Below are 20,749 nucleotides of genomic sequence, written 5' to 3' on the forward strand. Positions count from 1 at the left end.
AAGACCCCTTCCAGCTACAAATGAGGCAATGTCTTTCCCTTAATAAAAGGAGGGGAAAAAACCCTCTTGGTTTCAAGACATTCCCTAAATACAGCTTTGCAATGTCACACTTTCCCAGTTTGCCAGAGGCGGGGAGGGATCTGCTCCTCATCACGGTTTGGGGTAGCAGCTGCCTGCTGCCCTAATAGGGGGCAACACCAGGAAGGCCTGACTGCACCCCCAGATTTTATCCTGTGTCTTATCCCCTGAGTCCCTGACCACCTTTCCCACAAAGGTGAGACCCACAGAGGAGCTGCAAATGCCCTGATCCATGCTTTGCATGGCATCTCTCTGTGGGAAGAATGGGATATGTTAATGGCGTGGTGGGACAAAGAGGACAAAACCCAACGCACCAGCAATGTCAGCTTGTTGGATTTTCCATTTCTTCTTTACTGCTGAACACAACTCCCTGTTTCCCTGATAAATGCGTGGCTTTGTGTCGCTCCCTGTCTGGGACTCTCCTTTCATTCAGCTGGCCTGGGGAAGAGCAAGGGACAGGAGTGTCTGAGATTCCAGAGATCTCCACGCAAATTAAAACCTTTTATCAGTCCCTAATAGCTGTGCAAACTAATTATATTTGGGCCAAACTTTGCCAGCGACTCCCCTGAGGTATTATTATAAAAATCTGAGCTGTGGAAATGCGTCCCCATTCTGTCAACACCAGGTCGCTCCAGCTATAGAAAACTCTGCTCTGGCTTCTTTTAGCTCCCGTGATGTGCTTTGCATAAGCTGCTGCTGTTGTTTTCAGGAAGGAGAGAGGCTGGCTGGGCTATGTCACATGTGGCCCAGGTCTGCTGAGCCAAGGACAGGGCAGTGTGCCAGGTAATTGCACTGAAATATTTATTTGCACAAGCCCTGACGGCCTGGCTTGGTTTGTGGCCGTCAGCCTGGCTTTGGGGCTGTGGGTGCACAAGTACTTCCATCCCTGGAGAAGTGGAATGTGGTGATGAGGGGTGGTAAGGATGCTGGAGAGGAGGGGATGCTCAAACACAGCAGGCAGGAGATGGGAATGAGCAGCACAAGCAGAAAGCACACCAGGCTCTATATGGATGGTTTTCCCAGTGCCAGTTCCTTGCTGGGTGGCTCCTTGTGGTGTTGGAGCCGATTTCCACCCAAATTTGTTCTTTCTTTTTCCTGAAATCACCATTTGCTCCATTCATTGCCTTATAACCTTGTTCCCAAGCTTGCACAGGGTAGGCCACCAAAGATAACCCCCATGTTCACCCACCCCCAGTGTCCATAGGTGGAGGCAGCACAGGGAAATGCTTTGAGCCAGACTTTCCAGTGGGAAGGTTTTCGTTCTGTGCCACCATTCCCCCACCATCCTTGCACTCTTCCTGGGGCGCAGATTGCCAGCTAATGGGGTGGAGCTACTCCAAGCACTCTCCATTAATGGAGCAGAATATAAACAGAATAAAGCCTTCATTTCCCGGGCTGTGATTTCATTATTAATATACTTTACAGTTCACAGGTTGTTCATTTGCTTCCATGTTTTCTCAGCTGGTGTAATCTGCCGCGCGGAGTGAGAAGAGTCATAAAATTTCCATTTCCAGTTGAATGTGCGTCCAATTCGCCGTGAAATGTTTCTCTCTGTCGTGAATATTAAGTGCCCGAGGAGTTGGTGGCCCCAGGATTAGGCAGGGCAGGTTGCCAGCCCCTCTCTCTGTCCCAGGGGTGTGGAAGAGAAGTGGGTGTAGAGAAGGAAAGGTGACAAGGCAAAGTGGAGGGACTAAAGGCAGAACCTTGTGGCAGAGGGAGGGAAAGGGAAAAGAAGATAAAGTGAAGATAGAGGGAAAGGAGGGAAATTGAGTGGCAAAGAAGCTTCAGGGAGGGATGTGGTGGGTGAAGAATGCTCTGACAGAACTGACCGACACTCACCTCCTTGTTTCCCTGTCCCATGACCTTGACACTTGTCACAGAAAACGTTGCACCAGTGATTGCCCCGGTTTGTAAATCAGTTGTTGATGTCTGTGCTTGGTCATTGCCATGGGCCTCAGGGCTGTGCCCTTCCCCTGGCCTGAATATGGGTAGAAAAAGATTCTCCTTGTCTCTGGTGAGGTTGAGAAATGCTGCTGTGATTGTAAGGGCAAGGAGCTGGAACGTGCTGGTGATCTGGAGTGGCTCAGCTGCTCTGTGTCGAGCTGGAAAAGAGCAGTGAGCAACCACGGAGCTGTATCGCCATTGCAGACACATAAAAAGGGCTTTTCACACGAATTTGGGGAGAAAAATATCATGTTCTGCTCATGTTAAGCAGCCAGCAGGAAATTTGTTGTATATTTAGAGTATTTAATGGCTTGTAGCCAAGCAATGGGTTTCTGGGACAAGGAAGCAGAAATTTGGGTAGTTGGGGCAGGTGGTCATGCCCCAGGCTGGGAAGGTGGTGGGACCAGCAGTGCCACAGAGGGGTGCCCACAGCTGCAGCACCACTGGCAGTGGGCACATCTGGCGGCGCATCTGGCACATTGCTGCAGCTGGAGGTGGTGAGGGATGTGTGCCCCTCCCTGGCCTTACAATAGCAGCACGGGATGTGGTGTCACTGCTGGGAAAGGGGACAAAAAAGGCAAATCATGGTGGCATGCCCAGGCTGTGGGGGTAGCTTGGGCACTGCCCCAAGCTGATGGCATCGTTTCCTTCTGACTCTTTGCTGAAATTACTTCAGCCACAGCATTCCTCACTGCAGGGGAAAAAAATGCCTCTTCCTTTCCCATCTTCTCTCGGTCGAGTCAAGATAATAATAGTCTTTTTCTGATCCCCTGAACTTTCCCATCTGCTTGGTAAAACAATGGCAATTCTTTTTCCTCCTGGCCTCTCTCTCTGTCTTCCTCTCTTTTATTTTTATTCTCCTACGGTATAATTTAAAGCCAGAGCAATGCTGTAGCCTGTGGGTTTTTCCCCTTCCTGTGACACACTGCTGTTATTTAAAATGGCTTTTCCCTTGCAGAGCAATGCCTCTCGCTGCCCTCCCAGCTCCTGTAGCAGGGCCAGTACCTACACAGAGGCCTGAGGAAGGCATGATGGGCTCAAGAAAAGGGGCACAGCCCTTCAGTCCCCCAGTTTCATCCACCCAGCATCACACATTCCTGAAATTCTGTCACAACCACCCCATCCCCACTCTCCAGGCCCAGGGCATGCTCACCGGTCCCCCAGGGCCCCAAACCCATCTAACTCATCACCCCTGCATTTCCCTGGCTTCTCTCAATAAGCCACAATATTGCAAGTGATCCTGCAGAAATGGAGACATCAGTGCCATAAAACACGAGGGACAGAGCAAGGCCACTGGGCTGGAAAATAGCGTGTCTGAAAAAATAAAGACGGGATAAAGATGATGGAGAGGCGACAGCGAGTCTCACCCTGCCATGATTCAGATGGCTCTGGGGGGGTGAAGAGTGGTCAGGGGGTCCCAGGGGAAAAAGGGGGATGGAAAATATCCCCCATTTGCAGAAAGTTGTGTCAGCAGCAGAGTCCGGGATTGCCGTGAGCTGCCTGCAGGGATATGCGTGGAGAAGGGAAAGTTTCCCAGATCCCCATGACTTCTTGCCAGCACTGGGGATGGATTTAGCTGGCACTTGATGCTTATTTTTTTACTCTAATGCCATTATGCCACTTGCTTCCCATCTGAGGGATATTTCCCTAATGCGGCTGAAATACAGCTTAACCGAGGTTACAGCCATTTAACGCTTTGCATTGCAATTGCTTCTTAAGAGCTTGTCCTGTGGAGAAAGCCTTGGGGTTTAAATTTCCAGCCAGAGGGACCCTTCGGTCCTGGCTGCCAGCAGCTCTTTTTCACACAAATCCAGAGGAGAGCAGGGTGCCTGGAGTTTGGCAGGGGTTGGGAATGCTTTCTCCTGCGCAGCAATGCGGTCGCATGGAGCGGCTGGGAAGGGATGTGGTGGATCTCCCGTGGAATTTTTTCAGGTTCTTTGCAAAGCACCTGCAGGTAACAGGCAGGAGCAACCTTGGTTCTTGCTCTCCTCACCAAGCCCTGTGCACCACAGCTTCTCGCAGAGCCAGCGAGGAGGCTGCCAGAAATGGGATGAGCTCCAGAGGAGCCAAGTTGCGACAGGATTTAATGGAGGAGCAGCGTTCCCACAAACAGGATGCATGTTTGAGCGATTTTCTCCAGCAGCATCTGTCGCTCTCCAACATCTTGGTACCATTGCAACAAATTATTTAACCACTACCCACTGTACCCCATCTGTTAGGCAGCCCCTCCACGTGGATCAGGCCCTACTTCCCACCTTTCCAGAGAAACTCACCGGCAAAGGCTGAGCGCCAAACAACAGGACAAATTAAATCAAAAGCACAGCTTCGGCACCCAGGGGGAAAATGCACATCAGCTTTGACTTATTGCATGGCGCACGCTTACAAGAGAGAAGCAGCGGCTTTTGTCACTGCAAGGGGCCATGAAAAATGAATTAGGGCCGCTGCTGGGAGAGGGCATGCAGGAGAATCTTTCATTCCAGAAACGCTGTCCTCTCTCACCTTGGAAGCAGCTACGGGGAAAAAAGCACAGGGAAGGAGGAGGAGTAAGGGGAGGAAGGAGAGGGGACTTTGTGTTGGGCACCTGATTGGATGCTCTGGGCTGTGGGAAGAGTGGTGCAGGAGCAGTGCTGATGCTCGGGCAGGAGCATGGAGCTGCTGAGAGATGCTGTCTCCTCGGGAAATCTCTGGAGAGGTCTTGCCTCTGTGGGAGCCTCAACACTGATTTTCCTGTACCTTTTGCATTTGTTTCTGTGAGAAGGCAGAAAAGCTCCGTGGGAAGTGGCTCCATGCCAGCCACAGCCTCTGCTGGGCATCAGTCCCTCCCAGTGTCACCACAAGGGTCACCCTTGCCTTTCCAGGGCCAAGGAGGAAGGTATCCAGCTCATGCTGGTGGTAATGGGTAGTACCATTGAGAGCAGCTGCCCTCTAAGGAGCCCTGCACGCATCTTGGCTGCAGATCTGGCACCTCTGCAGCTCTTTGTGAACTGTAGCCATTGCTAATTGCTCTAACAGGGTGACACGTGCCCTCTGGACCTTTTCCTGGGGTCCGGTGTCCTTACCAGCACCCCAGGAGGAGGAAGGGGCTGGGAGAGGCTGAAGACAGTCGCTGCCACTTTGGCGAGCCTTGATCTGCCTCTGAGCTCTCCCTCTCACCGAAATAAAAGGGCTCATTCTTTATTCGACTCATTTACTCCTGAGTTAGAGCCTCGTTCAAGGGTGGTTGGTCCCTGAGTTGTTTTGTTTTGTTTCTTTAAATATTAATTTCCATAATCCATTTATTTCCCAAGGAACTACTTCTTGCAAACAAAAGGTTTAATGCTCCTCTTTTATTCCCGGTAACAAATAAGTTGTCTGAGACGTGCAAACATCCCGGCAGCAGCAAGCCGTGCGCCGTCTGATGCCACAAACCGTGCTAAGGATGCGCAGGGACCGGGGAGACGCATCCCTGAGGGATCACAGGTGCCAAAGCAGCATCTCCCTGGAGATGATAGCCCAGAGAGGGAGGGCAGCAAGCCCGGCCAGCACTGGGAAGCCCCCACAACCCGGGATTCCAATCTTTTGCATGGAGGCGTCTCTGACATGCCTTTTTGAGATGGAAGATTTGAGAGCCGAAGGCCGGGAAGCACAATAGAAGATAGACTGCTTGTACCTCATTGTCTGGAGAATAGATGGGCTGCAGGCTCCCGGAGAATAGGAGCTGCCACTCAGGTGGCTTTAATAGAACAGGCGGCAGATAGATTTCAATAAAAGAAATGAGTATAAATATTGTTAGCAGAGAATAGAGGGAAAGTGAAAAAGATCTTGTTTAACGAGTCACAGTGGGAAACTTTCAAGGACTTTTAAGCTAAAAACTCTTCACAATGGTGCTATAATGGATGGCTCAGGTGACTTGGCTACGCTGCATAGCATCGGTGAGGCGAGCAGAGTGGGCAGGTGTCCCTGGAACACCGTGGGGAAGGGCACAGCAGGGAGTCAGAGATTGGTTTGGGTTGTAAGGGACCTTGAAGAGCATCTCATTCCAACACCCTGCCATGGATAGGGTCACCTTCCACTAGAGCAGGCTGCTCAGGGCCCCAGTGCCTTGCTTTCACTGTCTCTGGAGTTAATGCTAATATTTTGACTTTATGTGACCAGGAGATGTGGTGGCATCTGGAAAGCCTCTGCAGGTCAGCTGTCCCAGTGATTAGTGAGATGTGTGGCATGTGCCCACCAAATAGTTAAATGTCAGAGTTGTTGTATGAGATCTGAGCCCCAAGGGTGATCTCAGGGATGCACTGAGCAAATGGAGCCACAAATGTGGGTCCCGCCTCAGTTCTAGCTCTGCACTGAGCATGAAGTTGAAGAATGTCTTTCCTGCTTTTGTGGCAGCTCCGTGTTGGAATGTGTCTGTCAATGTCCCCAAGTCCTGACCCTGTGGTCACGGGCAGTCAGAAACGGGGCCTTCAGAAATAGTCACCTGTGCTCATGTCAGCACAAAATCTGGCCTGGGTGGGTCCTCCATCGTATCTTGGAGCAAAACTCAAGGCACCCTCAGCTCACTTATGCCCCAAAAAGTTGGAAGGGGATGAAAAGCCACAGCACTGCCTGTCCACAGGCAAGGAGAGAGAAGCTCTCACAGCCCCAGGGAGGAGGGGACACTGATATCAGTGGAGGGGAAGGACTTTATGTCAAGGATTTTATGGCCACCCCTCTCCTTCAAAGCCTGTGCTGCCATGCACAAAGAGAAAATTGGATGTTAGAGTTCCCCAAATCCAATAATAAAGGGTCCAAGTAGGAAAACATGATGCTTTCCCTCTGTTTGGTGACACCAGCTGGTGATGGTCGCCACCCCTGGGGCGTGAGGATGAGGAGGGACCTCAGACTGCAGCAGTGGAATGAACTCCTGCCAAGCTCCCACATCCCTGAGCACCGCACAGTGCCAGGCAGCGAGTGCACCATCCCCTGGGGCTTCGCACAACATCGGGCCATGGAAACACGCTAATTAACATGGAAAAGCATGTCAGAGGAGAGATTTCCTTCCTTGTCATCGGGAAACTTCAAAAACAGAGTGGCTTGGCCCCGTGTAAGCACAACACAGACTCTGATACGCTGTGTGCCCGTTTCTGGGGTGACGGTCCCGCCTCTGAAGGCTTGTGAACATGAGGAACAGGAGGTTTGTACCCCATACCCCACGTAGGTGTGCTTCCTAAAGGGATGACTCAGCTAAGGGGGGAATCACAGATAGAAATGGGCTGGAGCCTGTGGTTCAGGGATACAATATTCACAAGAGGAGGAGAGGAGTTTGTCTGGGTCGATAGGGTAATCTTAAAAAAAATCTTTTTTTGAATGATTGAGCTGGATGATTTCCAGCAGGTTAATTACCCCTAATCTTTGTTCACTGGAGCGTGGCAGCTTTAAGCTGGCACAGGGGGAGCTGAAAAGAGGGGGTGCACAGAGGAGAAGCTGCCCTAGCTGAGGTCATTCACCTGATCAAACAAAAATGGGGAAGGGAATTTCAAAAATGCCTGAACTTTGTTCCTTATGTGTTAATTGAGCCACCAGGAGAGGGTAATAGTGGTTAATACGAGGTGAAGCAGGTGCATCTCCCAGTTTGGCTGGGGCATGTTCCAGAGGCAGCCTTAGCTCTTGTTTACCCACCTACCTGGGGCTGTGTTGTGCCTCCTTTGAGAGAGATTTGGGGTGATTTGGGGTGGTTCCTTTCCCCACCTGCTTCCCCATCTGCTCTGATTCTACTAGATCTCCCATCCTGCACTTTTCCTCTCGCTGCTGCATGAAGGAGAGGTGAAGTGGGTCTCAGGTGCCAGCAATTCTCTTATTACCTTTGTGTGTTTTATTTATTTACCATAAACTGTTATAGGATGGCCATCAGCATCGCATCGGGGTGACGTTTGAAATATATGGCTCTCGGGTTTAGTGCGTCACTCGGAGCCGGGAGTCTGCGAGATGTTAATTTTTATTGCCAGGAGTAGCCATAAATTGATAGTTGAGAATTGCTGTAGGGACTGTAATTAACTAGTTACTATTTCACCTCCAAAAGGAGCAATGTTTCACGCTCTTACTTTTACTTATCTGGAATCAGCTGCTGTCAACATCCGCTGAAGCCCGTATAAAGATTTATAGACCTTGGAGGTAAATATTGACTAATGGGCAGCTTGGCTTAATGTTCACCTTGAAGGACAATAAATTGTGCTATTGATTGAAGTGAGACGTCAATATCTGCATTGTTGTAAACATTTTAATAAAATTATCTCCATAAAATATTCTCTTTCTTTGGTTGATCCTGGCCAGTGGGATCAGTGTCTGGAAAATGCAGCAGCACAGTGGAGAGGGCAGGGCATTGCTTCGGGATCACTGGTGGGACTTTGAGCAGCCAGAGACTGAACCTGTTGTGGGACCACTGTTGAGGTTATGCCTTTGGGCTTTAGAGGTGAAAATCTTGCAGCCCTGAGTGGCTGGGCTGGCTCAGCTTGATCTGAGATGCAGGGAGTTCCTATGGACACAGGAAAGAGCTCCAAGGAAGCTTTTTCAGTGGCATCATGGGCAGCCTTCAGCCAGGGAAAGCTGAGCAGTGTCCTAGAGACCTGAACATGGCTGCAACAGTGAGCCAGGGGACAGTGGCGTGTAATTAATTTGGGAACATGTGTTCACTTTCTGGTGAGTTATTATCTTGTCAGAAGCTCAATGGAAGCAAATGGGGAGGAGGAGTCAGAAGGGAGATGAGTTGGAATGGGAAAATGAGGAGAAGCAAGGGAAGGAGAAAGGCATGGAGGGAGGAATATGAATGCAGGAGGCATCTGCCCACAGTTCATCACATCCATGCTGTGTGGGACCCCAAGCACAGCTTGGCCATCTGTTGGGTTTGCCTTGGTGCTCTGTGCCACACCAGGACCTCGCCTCCGTGACTCCTCCACTGCCATGATGGTCAAACTTCCCTTTCCCTGAGGCTTCTAACAGAGATCTGAGGAGCAAGTCCTAAATAGTGTGTGCTGCTCTGTGTGCAGCCTCCTGCTCACTGAACAAGGATTCAGGCTCTGCTTTTCCATCTCCCCAGCTCGCTCTGTGTTAGTTCATCATCCTTGGCTGATGAGCCAGGATTATGCTTGTGCGTCGTCCATGGCCATTCCATTTCTGGCCTGTGTGATATTATTAGTATTAATAATAATAATGATGGGTGCTGGCTGTGCTGGTTTTCTAGCTCCTGAGGAGATGAGAGAGCTCTCCACTAATTCCTGCAATATTTCAGCTCCTAATTGTGCTCAAGCAGAGGCAGCCTTGAAAGTTCCCACCATCAGTTCAGGCAGAAAAGGACTGGTATGTCTGGCAGGGCTCCTGGAGCAGCAGGGCTCTGGTCAAGCCTTGCCCTGAGCATTCCCAAGTTCCAGGTGCTTCCAGGATGTGATCCCACAGAATGAAGCAGATTTATGGATCTGGCTTTCCTGCAAAACCACTTGTATAGGACAGGACAGGGGAATATTGTCTCAGTCACCTGGTGTCATCTGCTTCACCAGTGAGCAGGGACTCTTTATGTCACCTAAGTATTTGAGATGCTGTAGCTGGCACTGAGGAGGCATCCCTGGGCCAGAGCCTGCTGCAGGGAGGGTGTTCCTTATGCTGTTGTCATCTGAGCATGACTTACATCAGGTTGTACACAGGACAGAGACAGGAGTCAGCTCCAGCTCAGAGCATCCTGTCTCAGTCCTGGGCAGGCTCTGTTTGGCTGTAGCCAAATTCCCGGGATGCCAGACCCTGAGTCCCTGAACTTTGAGTTCTGCCTCTCCATCAGCTGATTACCATGCACATATCTCAGACTTCAGAGCTACCCAGACACAGAGGAAACCTTCAATTTTCTGAGCTTTTACAGGTGGAAATCTGACCCTTGCAGTTACTTTAATGAAGTCTTTTGCTGGGGAACAAAATGCACTCGAGCTGCTTTGCTCCCTGATCAAACCAGGCACACAAATTATGGCTTGACTCTGGCAAGAGCCAATTCTTGCCACTCCAGAACTTGGGAAAGGGCCTTTGGTGAGTTGGGAAGCAGTGTTATCTGAGCCTTTGCACAGCCCAGAGTCAGATTCATGCACGGAGCATCTGAGGGCCACCAGCTGTGTCGTTACTTTATCAGCAGGCAGCGCTGTGCTACAGAGAAGCCAATTCTAGGTCAGCCACAAAAAGGAATTTTTTTCCCCCCCTTCTCCTTTTTTTTTTGCAGTGCCGCAGGGCCGCTGGATGTAACGCTGTAATTTGTGTGTCTCTAAAGGATATTGATTTTGGGGTAACGCCTTCATATCTCACCCTTCAGTTGCACTAAGTACTGATGAGCTCAGCGGTTTGCACCACCAGCCACTCGGGTGGGAATTTCAGCACAGGGCTTAGGACGCTGTTGGATGTCAGCAATTCATCAACAGGAAAACTCACTTCACTCCTTTCCAAAGCTCACAGGGCTGCCTTCCCAGTTAGGTCGGCCTGGGAAGGTGGGATGCACACATGAGTGCGTGGGGTCCTCAGTTCAGGGAGCAGTGGACATGCAAGTCCCAGGAGTGTTGTGTGGAGGTGGCAGCTGCGAGGTCTGGTGCAGGAGAGAGAGCCAAGGTGGGATTTCATCACGGCTGAGCATATTTGTGCTAGTTTGAGTTGACAGTAGTGGCACCTGGGATTGCAGCAGCAGGATCCTGGCACATGCCTGGAGTTCTCACTGTGTCGAGCTGTTCCAGGGCATTACAGGAACACCATCGGTGCTGGCTCGGGTCTTCCCACGGTGGGTGGTGGAGTCTGACCACACCACTCCTGTAGCGTGGGAAGAGATGCCATAAAAGCCTCAGCCGGCGGGATGCAGGCGCTGTGTGCCCTGCTGGGAGCCTCCCACGTGTGCATTTACATGCATTTGTTAGGAGCAGGATGCACACGGTTGGCCGGTCAAGCGCAGCGAGTTGTGGCCCATCAGGTCACGCCAGCACAGACAGCGATATCCGGGTGGGAAGCGAGGGCTGGCCGAGCTCACGGCATCCCCCTGGGGACCAGGGACCTGTGCTTGGCCTCTCTGCCATTGGCACTCACTCTCAGAAACAGCTGTCCAGAGCTAATTTATTTCCTAATGCTGCAGCAATGTTAATTTATAAATTACACTGGTAATTCGAGCTATTATTAATTTCAGATGGTGTAGGGCAAGCCTAATTAAAATATGACACCAATTGCCACACATATGTACCAAGGACTACCGTTTAAAATTTATAGGAATATTAAGTGTGACACAGGGCTCGGAGATGCTCTGTGCAGTAATTACAGCATCCTGGCTGCAGGAGATCCAGTGGGGAGATGTAAACAACAGGAAAGGGAGACGTTGTCCCTGTTTTGCGGCCTGCAAAAAGTAATTTTTGCTGCTTGTTTGGGGGAAGAACCCGGGGAGTCTTGTGCCCCAGCCAGCCAAGCACTGTGTGTTTCCTAGACTGTGTCAAAATAAAGAGAGCTCCTAAAAGGAATGGGGGCTGAAAGATTTCAGAGTGAAGGAAATGCCACTGATTGCATCTTTCTGGCTCTGAGTGAAACAAGAAGCTGCACTGCAACCTTGATGGGGAAGAGGGGGACAAGTGCATCCCCCCAGAAATGAGCCTGAGTGCCACAGGCATGAGGTGTTTCAGCTAAAGGGAGGTGTTGGCACCACCGCTAATGGGAGTAGAGTTGCTGTGAATTAATTGAAGCTGAAGAATCAGAGAAAGGTGCTAATGTGAGCTGGGTGAGCCTGGAGGTACCTCCCAGCTGGGGGGATGTGCAGAGGTGAGCTCAGATCGTTTTGCAGGGTGCAGGTTTGCCCACTTTGCGCACCCTGAGCACCTCTGGGACATTATCCCCAGCAAGCGATGCTCCCAGTGAGGCCAGAGCTGCTGGAGCACTCCAGTGTTTGCGGAAACCTTTCTGGCAAGGATTTTCTTGGAATGGAGGATCACAGGCGCACGGGCAGTCTGGGCTGGGACCTGCTGGCTGCGTGTCCTGCTGCAGGGTGACATGCTCGCGGATGGTGACCAGCCAGCGGGCACAGGGTTGTTGTGCCTCCCCATCACTCAGGGCCTTCTGTCTCTGCCTCTGCAGCCGTGGGCTTCATCAGCGAGGATGAGTACCTGGAGATCACGGGAATCACGCGGGAGCAGTCGGGAGAGTACGAGTGCAGCGCCTCCAACGATGTCTCAGCGCCCGTCGTCCAGCGAGTCAAAGTCACCGTCAACTGTGAGTCCCTGGGGGCCATCGGGGACAGGGGTGGGGCTGGACAGGGGCACCATGCTGCCCCACAAGGGAGTGGCACTTGGAAGTGAGGCACACAGAGCGAGACAGGCGGCAGCAGTGTTTTTGAGCAGGTGGTGTTTTGCCCTATTTTCCCCTTCTTTTCGAGCTCCATTTTTTTCCACCACCTCCTCCTCAGCTGTCTCCATCAACCTGGGTTTTCTGCCCGTGGAGAGATGCTGTGCTGATAACCTCTGAGGAGAGGAGAGAAGTGAGCAGTAAATAGAACATTTTTTTTTTTTTTTTTTCTGTTAGAAAAAATGAGAGAGAGGAAGAAAGCAACATATTTCATATTTAGACATACATGAAGACCCTCCTAAACCCCTCTCTGGCCACTCCATTAGCTGGACATGTAACAACCATGAGTTGAGGATCTCTTGTTTTTTGGAAGAGAACCCCCATGAACCTGAAAACCTCTGGACAGCAGCACCAGCGTGGCAGGAGCTGAGCATGGGCTGAGAGATGGTTTTGGCTCCTACCCTTGAGCAGGGAGAGAAAGGAGATCTTGAGCAGCAAGGGGAGAGGATAGGAGTCCCAAAGGCTGCTGGGGGCTCACCCCAGGTTTCCCCTCTTCCCACAGACCCGCCGTACATCTCGGACGCCAAGAGCACCGGGGTGCCGGTGGGGCAGAAGGGCATCCTGCTGTGCGAAGCCTCCGCTGTCCCCTCCGCTGACTTCCAGTGGTACAAAGATGACAAGAGGTAAGAGCCTGGGGAGGACACACCGACCCCACAGGGGCTGCACCCAGTGCCAGCAGCTTCGGCTCATAACCCTTGGCACAAGCCTGGTTTGGATACCGAGGCAGGTCCCCCTGACAGCCTCAGGTTGTGCTTGTCTAGGGCAAATTCAGACATTCCATCAGGCAGCCAGCGTCCACAGCTGGAACTGCCACCAGCCAGGATCTATTAAAGGCTTTATATTTAACTCAGCAAATTTTTGGAAGGGGATTTTCCCAGGAAACTCTTTCACTCCCCACTGGGGCAGGATCTTTGCTGCCCGTGCCTCTGTTTGAAGGTGTTGTGGTAAATCCCTGCTTGGGTGAAGCATAATGTCCAAAATGGATATTGGCAGCACAAATCCAGGCACTTAAGAGTTGGTGGAACTTCTGTCATCTCTTTAAATGCTTTGGCCAGAAGGCAGCTCTTGGAAAAGCAAAAGAAATGTGGTGTCAGTCAAGAGACAGGGTTTGCTATGCCCCAGAGACAGCCTGCCCTGTTTTGGGGTGGAAAAGGACCTTTTAGGTCAACCAGAAACTTCTGTGTCCTGCCAAAGCAATAGCACAGGGACATGGCTGGGGAATGAGGAGGGGAGCAGCACAGCCCAGGGTAGGTTCCACTCTGGAGAAACTGCCTCTTTCTGACCCCAGGCAAAGTGGTTTTAACCAATTTTTGTGTTGGTTATCCCCCAAGATCCCCACATGGCCCCCCCAGAGGGGCCATGGTGCAGCCAAACACAGGACAAGTCACACCAGTCACTGATAATGAGGGATGTTTTGGCCTAAAAAGGTGCTCCAGAAGCTGGAGGGGAGTCTGGTTCTGCCTGCCTCACCCAGTTTGAGAGGAAAGGAGCAGCAGAGTGTACAAAGCTGCAGATGTTTGTGTGGCAGATGAAAGGCTCCGCTCAGAACTAGGTCAGATCACGAGGGCCTGCAGAGCAGCGGCAGGAGCGGGCTCAGCCTGCCTGATCAGCACCCAGCGTGGATCATAATGGGAATCCGCACTTCCCGTGAGGAATTAGCGAGTATGAGCTAAGCAGGATGGGGACACCAGTACAGGGATGTCCAAGCACTTGGTTAACACTTCAGCATTTGTGCTGGCTGAGGTGCCTATTGCACCACTCCTCGGGGACACGCAGGGATGAGAGAAGAGGAAGGTGACAGAAGGCAGAACAGAGGCCTGAGGACAGGTTCTTCTGTAGGGTGGGAATGAGCCTTTCCCAGATTCCCTCCCCAGGCAAGGGAGCATCCCTGTCTCTGCACAGCATTTGGCAAGTCCCAGCACCATCCCACGACTGCAGCAGTGAGGATGCCTCTGGTCAGCACGGGGATGGCATGGGCTGGCAGCTGGAGACCCAGCAGAGCAGCATCCATCTCCCTTGTCTTTCCCAATACCTTCCCTTCTCCCTCTTCCCCCACACTCTATGTCCCCACTCACAGGCACAACCAGAGGATAACTGGGCATGGGAAACAGTGGGCACTTCCCTTCCTGATGCCAACCCCGTGACCTCCCATTCCTCTTTCCTCTCAGACTGGCTGAAGGACAGAAAGGGCTGAAAGTGGAGAACAAACCCTTCTTCTCCAGACTGACTTTCTTCAACGTCTCTGAGCAGGACTATGGCAACTACACCTGTGTAGCCTCTAACCGGCTAGGGAACACCAACGCCAGCATGATCCTCTACGGTGAGTAGGGCTGAGGGAATCAGCCAGGAAGGGGAAATGGCTTCACAGTGACACCACCAATGGGGGAGGCATGGGAAAGGTCTCCCATGTCTTTTGGGGGAGATGTGTATTTGCTGCTGATCCTTTCTGCCCTTGGCATGTGGGCTGGAGGTTGTGGTGAGTCCAGGGAAAAGGAAGAGCCACCAAAGCTTCCTCCTGATTGAGGTTCAGTGTCTCCCACCATTCAGAGGTGCTTGGCACTGTGTTTGGGATCTGCCATGAATGCAAAGTTAGGAGCTGGCTGCAGGTTTCCATCTTCTTGCTCTGATGAGTGTCTAGGAGAGCCTCTGTGTGAAGGCATCTCTCTGTGTTGATGGGTGGGAGGGGAGATGCTGCCCCATTCCCACGTGAGAACAAACAGGCTCCCTGCTCCATCACCTTCCAGCTCATGTTTTCTGCTCATGCCAAGCAGATAGATCCTTATTGGAGGTGCCAAAGGAGATGGGAAGGTGTGGAAGGCAGGGACGAGGAGAAGGTTTGTACCCTTGTCCCAGGACTGTTTTCCCTGCATGCTGGAGCTGGGATGAGAGCAATGTATCCCTCTGACACTGCTCATGGATGGGAAGGGCTGTGATTGGTTGACATATTTGTCAAACCTCTTCAGGTGGTAGCAAAACCAGAGCAGGGGCTCTGTTCTCCAGGAGACAGGAGACAGAAATAGATGACAGATCTCATCCCTGGGCACTGCTTGGGAATATTTCCCTGCTAGGGTACAGGGTGTGTGGTTCTTGCAGCTGAGGATACAGGAGAAGTGGGGACAGGGGACATCCAACATCTCCCCAGCATTGTCCTCCTCCTTGCCACCCGATGTTGTGCCTGGTCATCTCCTTGTCTCTTGTTATTGTACGGTCAGAGGGAGCAGAGCAGAGTGACAGATGAGCCCTCCTCATCCCCACGTCCCTCAGGATGGCTCAGGGCAGTCTGTGCCCCAGCCATGTAAAGCGGGTTGGGGTAGGGAGCAGGGTATGTGATGGGTTCTGGAGTGTGCCACAGCAGCAGAGACCCTGGGAAGTGCTGTCCATGTTTTGGGGGCTGGTTGGATGGATTCCAGGGGAGCAGTTTGTTTAAGGATGGTAGGGGATGTCGAGCTTTGCCAGGGGCCGCACCACAGCCGTGGGGTCAGGGTGCCATCACAGGACAGGTTTATCCTCCCCTCCCACTGGTACTGGCAGCTGTGCCAGGCTCCCCTGAGCTGTGACAGAGGAGTTCATCCCATCTTGGATGCTCAGACCTGTTTGCTCCCCCAGTAAAGTCCAAGCCGTGTGTGATGAAGGTTCATGTGTGCTAAGCCATCATTAGCGTTGCTTAGGAACTATCTCAGTCCTCTTCCCCGCTGGCCTTCCTGGTAATCCAATAACTGCACGTTTTAGGGACACCAACACTGCAAAACCACCCAGGCCTGGCTCCACCTGTGCTGCAGGTGTAGGGTGGCCATGCCAAGTGTACAACATAGCCTGAGTGACATCCTTAGCTGTGATGTTGCAGCATTCCAATGTGTCTATGAGGTTAAAATCTTAATTAGTGGGGGCATCCAGTTTGGCATCTGCAGATTCAGGCTGAAGAACAGCCTAAAAGTAAAGATGACATCTCCCTGCTGATGGGCTCTTGGTTTCTTGGGTTCTAACCCACCTGTGGGACTTGTGCTGTGATGGCAGTCAGGTGGGAGGCAGGGAAGCATCCCACAGAAGTCTAAGCTTATTTTCTGATCCGCCCTATGATTTGTGGTCTGACTGAATCCCATCAGGGAGCAAAACCAGATTCCTTTGACCACGTATAATGTCCATAAAGGCTGCATTGATTGAATGATCCATTCAGTCTTTAATAATTGAATGCCCTTGGGGGGGGTGACAGTTCCCTGAGGAGACTGTGACATGTGGGGGTCCTTCATCTCCTGGTGCAGGGCTCCCCAGCACTTCCAGGAGCAACCCCTCTCTAATTATCAGCAGTCATAGGGCCAAGCTCACCTGTCCCTAAGCAACTGGTGTCTTCAGTCTGGGGATTAATGTGTCTTTATCAACATATTTATTAATTTAATGCAAGATTAGAGGGAAGTAGATGCGGTGGCTGCACTACCTGTGCATGAGAAATGTCTCTTCTGTGAGGTTTTGGGGGACAATTTTGTGAGTGGCCCCTTTTCCCTGAAGCTGAGTGTTTTGGAGTTTTTCCCCCACAAATGGAGGTTTAATCTGTGCAGGTACCGTGACATGAGCCTTTTTGGGGTTGTGTGAGAAGCTAATGTAGCGTTCATCTTTTAATCCTTTTTTTAATCTAATTTTTCATGGAGGTCAACTAGTGCTTTATTTAACATGTAGCGCTCGTTATTCCAGTCCTGCCGGCTCATTCAGCGGCTCATTTGGTGCTGTCTGGGATGTGATAGAGTGCTCAGGGAAACGACATCATCCTGAGTTGGGGAAAAAAACCAACCCTCTGCTTCTCACCCATCACACAGTCCATGTTGCTCCCAGAGGTGGCTGTCAGGCCATAAATCTTTTTGGGATGTTGCAGGATTAGCAAGAGGGATGGACCCCAAACTCACAGGGGAGAGGTGATCCCCTCACATCCCCATATTCCAGCCCTTGTGCTTTGCCTTTTGCACAGGGTGCAACTACAGGCTTTGCCAGGTCTGAGGCCCCATATCCAGCTCATCTCAGGTTCCCTCCGAGACGAGGGGACCATGGCCCCACAGCAGTGGGCTGTGATTTGAGCAACATATCCCATTTCTACCCCATCCACTGGTTTTCCCACCCCAGGTCGAGGGCAGGCTGAGGGAGGTGTCTCGAGCCTGCGCTTTGCATTGCCCTTTTGCCTTAACTTTCACTTGTTCTTTAATTTTTAGAAGAGACAACTACCGCTCTGACACCCTGGAAAGGTCAGTAATTTGGGGGTTTCCCACAATGCCAGTGCTTCCCCTGCTGTTCCCCTTGGGCCCCTCTGGCTTCCACCACAACTCATCTCAGTGGGAGCAGCAGCACCCACCACCTGGATCTCCTGCCCCACAACCCCACTGCTTTTACTGGTATAGGGATGAATTAGGGCTTTCTTAGCTGCCCTCCCATCCTGCCCCTCCCTGCCAGCCTACAGTGCCTGTCTGGTGGTGGCCTGTGCCCACTGCATGCCTGTCCCCATCCCATGGTGTCCCGCTCCCTCCCCATTCCCAGGGCAAAGCAGGGATGTCTTTGGGCTGCTTTCCCAGTGCTAATGTGTAAGTGGGTCTTGTGGCAGGTCCTTTCTCCTCTGGGATGCTTCTAGTGTCTTTTTTATGGGATGAGATAGGGGTGGACAGGCCCCTATGGATTTGGTCTCCTTCCTGGTGTTATTCCTGGCCTGGGCAGTCAGCTCTCTGCTGTGCAATCTTAGTGTCCAGCCAGCTGGCTTGGTGTCATCTTGATTTTGGGGTGGCTTTATTTGTGATGATTCGAGTGGTCAGTCCTTGGGATGACTTGAACATGTCTGTGGAGGTAGTGTGTGAGACCTGGATCTGGTGCCTGGATTTGTGAGGTGTGAGGTGTCTGAGTGTGCTGCAGAGTGTTACTGGTGAGAAGCCAGATGGGTACTGATGCTCAGTGCCCTGCTCAGGTTTTGAAGTGAGGGGACATGTCCTGGGGTTTCAAAAACAGTTGTGAATCAGACCTTGTGGTCAGCCCTGCTTCCACAGGACACCAGCGTGGATGCCTTCCTGAGCTCTTTTTCCACCTTAGTCTTCTCCTGGGCCAACTATTTGGTGAAAAAATGGGTGTTTTGGCGAAAGCCATTGGCTAAGACACCCTCCACATCCTTTCCCACAGTGAGCTTTGAACTCCTCACCCCCTCTGGTCCCCAAAGATGGGTGGGCTTGACTCTTCTTGACCACCCTTCTCATCCCATCTCCTTGTGCTGAGCCCCACAGAGGCTCTGAAGACGTGCAACACACCAAATCCACAATGCAGTGCTGCTGGCAGTGCCTCTGCAGGGTGGGCAGGTGGTTACTGTCCCTTCCAAGGGACACTAGTGGGCAACAGGGTGGTCGCCCTGGGGTGGGCAGAATGTGCTGGGTGAAAACTCTTATCTCCCCTATGAGTGTGGATAGAAAATTTGGAACAATTTGGAGGAGGGTGAAGGGGGCTGAGGGAGATTGGATGGTGGTGATGCACAGGGAGCAGGCTTGGGATGAGGACATAGGGCTGAAAGGGGACCACAGAGGATCTTGTCCCAAAGACCAGCATTTGTGGGGAGAGGGGTGGCTGTTCCCATGTTCTTGGCACAGCAGAGATGGAGGGGGACACCCACAGAGCTCAACCACCGAGCAACCCCACCACGTGCGACACCACCGGGGCCCCAAACAGCGCCTTTGTTTTTTTCTCTTTTTTTTTGCTTGTTTTAATCTTTATTTTGTGGTTTCTGCTATTTGTTGACTTTGTGACCAACCACGAGGGCGTTCCTGTCCCTTCCCGCAGGCCCTGGCGCAGTCCACGACGGGAACAATGGCGCATGGCGGCGAAGCGGCTGCGCGTGGCTGCTGCTCCTCCCGCTCGCCCACCTCGCCCGCCAGTTTTGACCCGAGAGCCGGCCCGCGGAGTAGCGGCGGCGACGACCACGGCCAGCGAGCTCAAGCAGAAAGGAGAGGAAGAAAAGAAGAAGAAGAAGTGTTCACCGTTTCTGAAAATAATCATAAGAATTGAGAGAGTATCCGGCCAGGCCACCTGGGGGAGGGGGAGAGAGGAAAAACATGCAAAAAAAAAAAAGCCAACCACAACGGGAATTTGGAATGGAGAGAAAAGTGAAAAATTTAATAATCCAAGGCTTCCTGCTGAAGATGCAATGCGACTGAGTCTTTTTCTTTTCACCCTGTTTTTATTTCTTTTTTCGTCCCTTGCCACTTTTTCCCCGTTTTCGCCGTTCTCTACCACGGGCCAGCACGGAGGATGGACAGGGCCATCAGAGTGTGGCACTTGTCCCCTGCCCTGTCCTTTTCACCGGCCCTGCTCGCCTGCTCCCTCCCGAGGGACCCTCCATCCAGACACACCGGGTTTCTCCTTTGCCAAGATTTCCCCGTCTTCTCATGGACTGTGCCGCCATTTGTGTTTCAGAATATATATATATATATCTATATCTCCATGTATACATATATATATATATGTACAGATATATAGATCTTCGACAGTTATCACACCACCACGAAAGGAAAGGGAGGAAGGAGACCGGCGTCAAGCCACGCTTTCATCGTACCATCCGCGGACATCGTGAATGATAAGGGATTCTGAGTCATGGTTAATTTTATTAATTGTATTTTCTGATACGAGCTTAGAACTCTTAGTTCCTAAAAAACAGAAATGCAAAAAAAAAAAAAGAGGGGAAAAAAAGAAAAGAAAAAAGAGGAAAAAAAACAATCCAGGAGAGGGGGAGCAAGCGGAGAGAAGTTTGTTTGCCGAGGAGGCGACCAGCCAAGGAGGTTTATGAGCCCAGCAAGGAGAAGGAGGAGGAGTCCTGTGCTGAAACCCCCACAAAACCGGCCCAAAAGCGGTCATCTGGACAGTTCCTGCTGAGGGCACAGACGACACTCACCGCGCATTGAGGTGGAGGGAGATACTGAATCTTTTTATGGGATATATATATACAGTATATATAAATATACATATATATATATATATAATTCTTTTTTTTGTTAGAGTTCTAGCCACGGTTCCCAGCAGGGTCCTTCCGCTGCCATTACTGCATGCTGTATATGGAGTTAGGTGTGTATCGGTTCTCAACGAGACAAGTGTCTCTGTCCACACATCCCTGAACCCCCTCGGCTTCCCACCCTCGGGTCACCGGGGACAAAGGGTCACAGGGGACCAGGGCCCCTCTCCATCGCTTTCTGCCGCGTGGCCCTGGCCTTTTCGCGGTGGAATAAAGCGAGCTGAGGGACAGAGGGAGATCTATATAGCTCAGTTTTGTATTTTTATATATATATATATATATATATATATATATATATATATGTGTATGTATATGTGTGTGTGCGTGCGTGTGTGTGCGTGTATATATATATATATATAT

The 20,749-nt window shown here is 51.4% G+C and overlaps 1 protein-coding gene across 9 annotated transcripts in view; it reads left to right on the forward strand.

The window, feature by feature from the left end:
- Positions 1-20,666, forward strand: part of LOC102105752 (protein CEPU-1) — a 352,214-nt gene extending 331,548 nt beyond the window's left edge. For 7 of the 9 annotated variants that reach the window (XM_005528456.2, XM_088066840.1, XM_088066835.1 and 4 more), the window contains 5 exons: positions 12,106-12,240; positions 12,875-12,995; positions 14,541-14,692; positions 17,568-17,600; positions 19,165-20,666. In XM_005528456.2, coding sequence (XP_005528513.1) covers positions 12,106-12,240; positions 12,875-12,995; positions 14,541-14,692; positions 17,568-17,600; positions 19,165-19,265 — 542 coding nt within the window. In that variant the 3' untranslated portion in view covers positions 19,266-20,666. The remainder of the gene's footprint in view (positions 1-12,105; positions 12,241-12,874; positions 12,996-14,540; positions 14,693-17,567; positions 17,601-19,164) is intronic. The other 2 variants (XR_015774525.1, XM_005528457.3) reach the window with 2 other exon arrangements.
- Positions 20,667-20,749: the final 83 nt, after the last annotated feature.

The sequence above is a fragment of the Pseudopodoces humilis genome, chromosome 25 (assembly GCF_049639895.1).
Source record: "Pseudopodoces humilis isolate 2021_Gansu_Grassland_sample_001 chromosome 25, ASM4963989v1, whole genome shotgun sequence".
NCBI classification, from domain to species: domain Eukaryota; kingdom Metazoa; phylum Chordata; class Aves; order Passeriformes; family Paridae; genus Pseudopodoces; species Pseudopodoces humilis.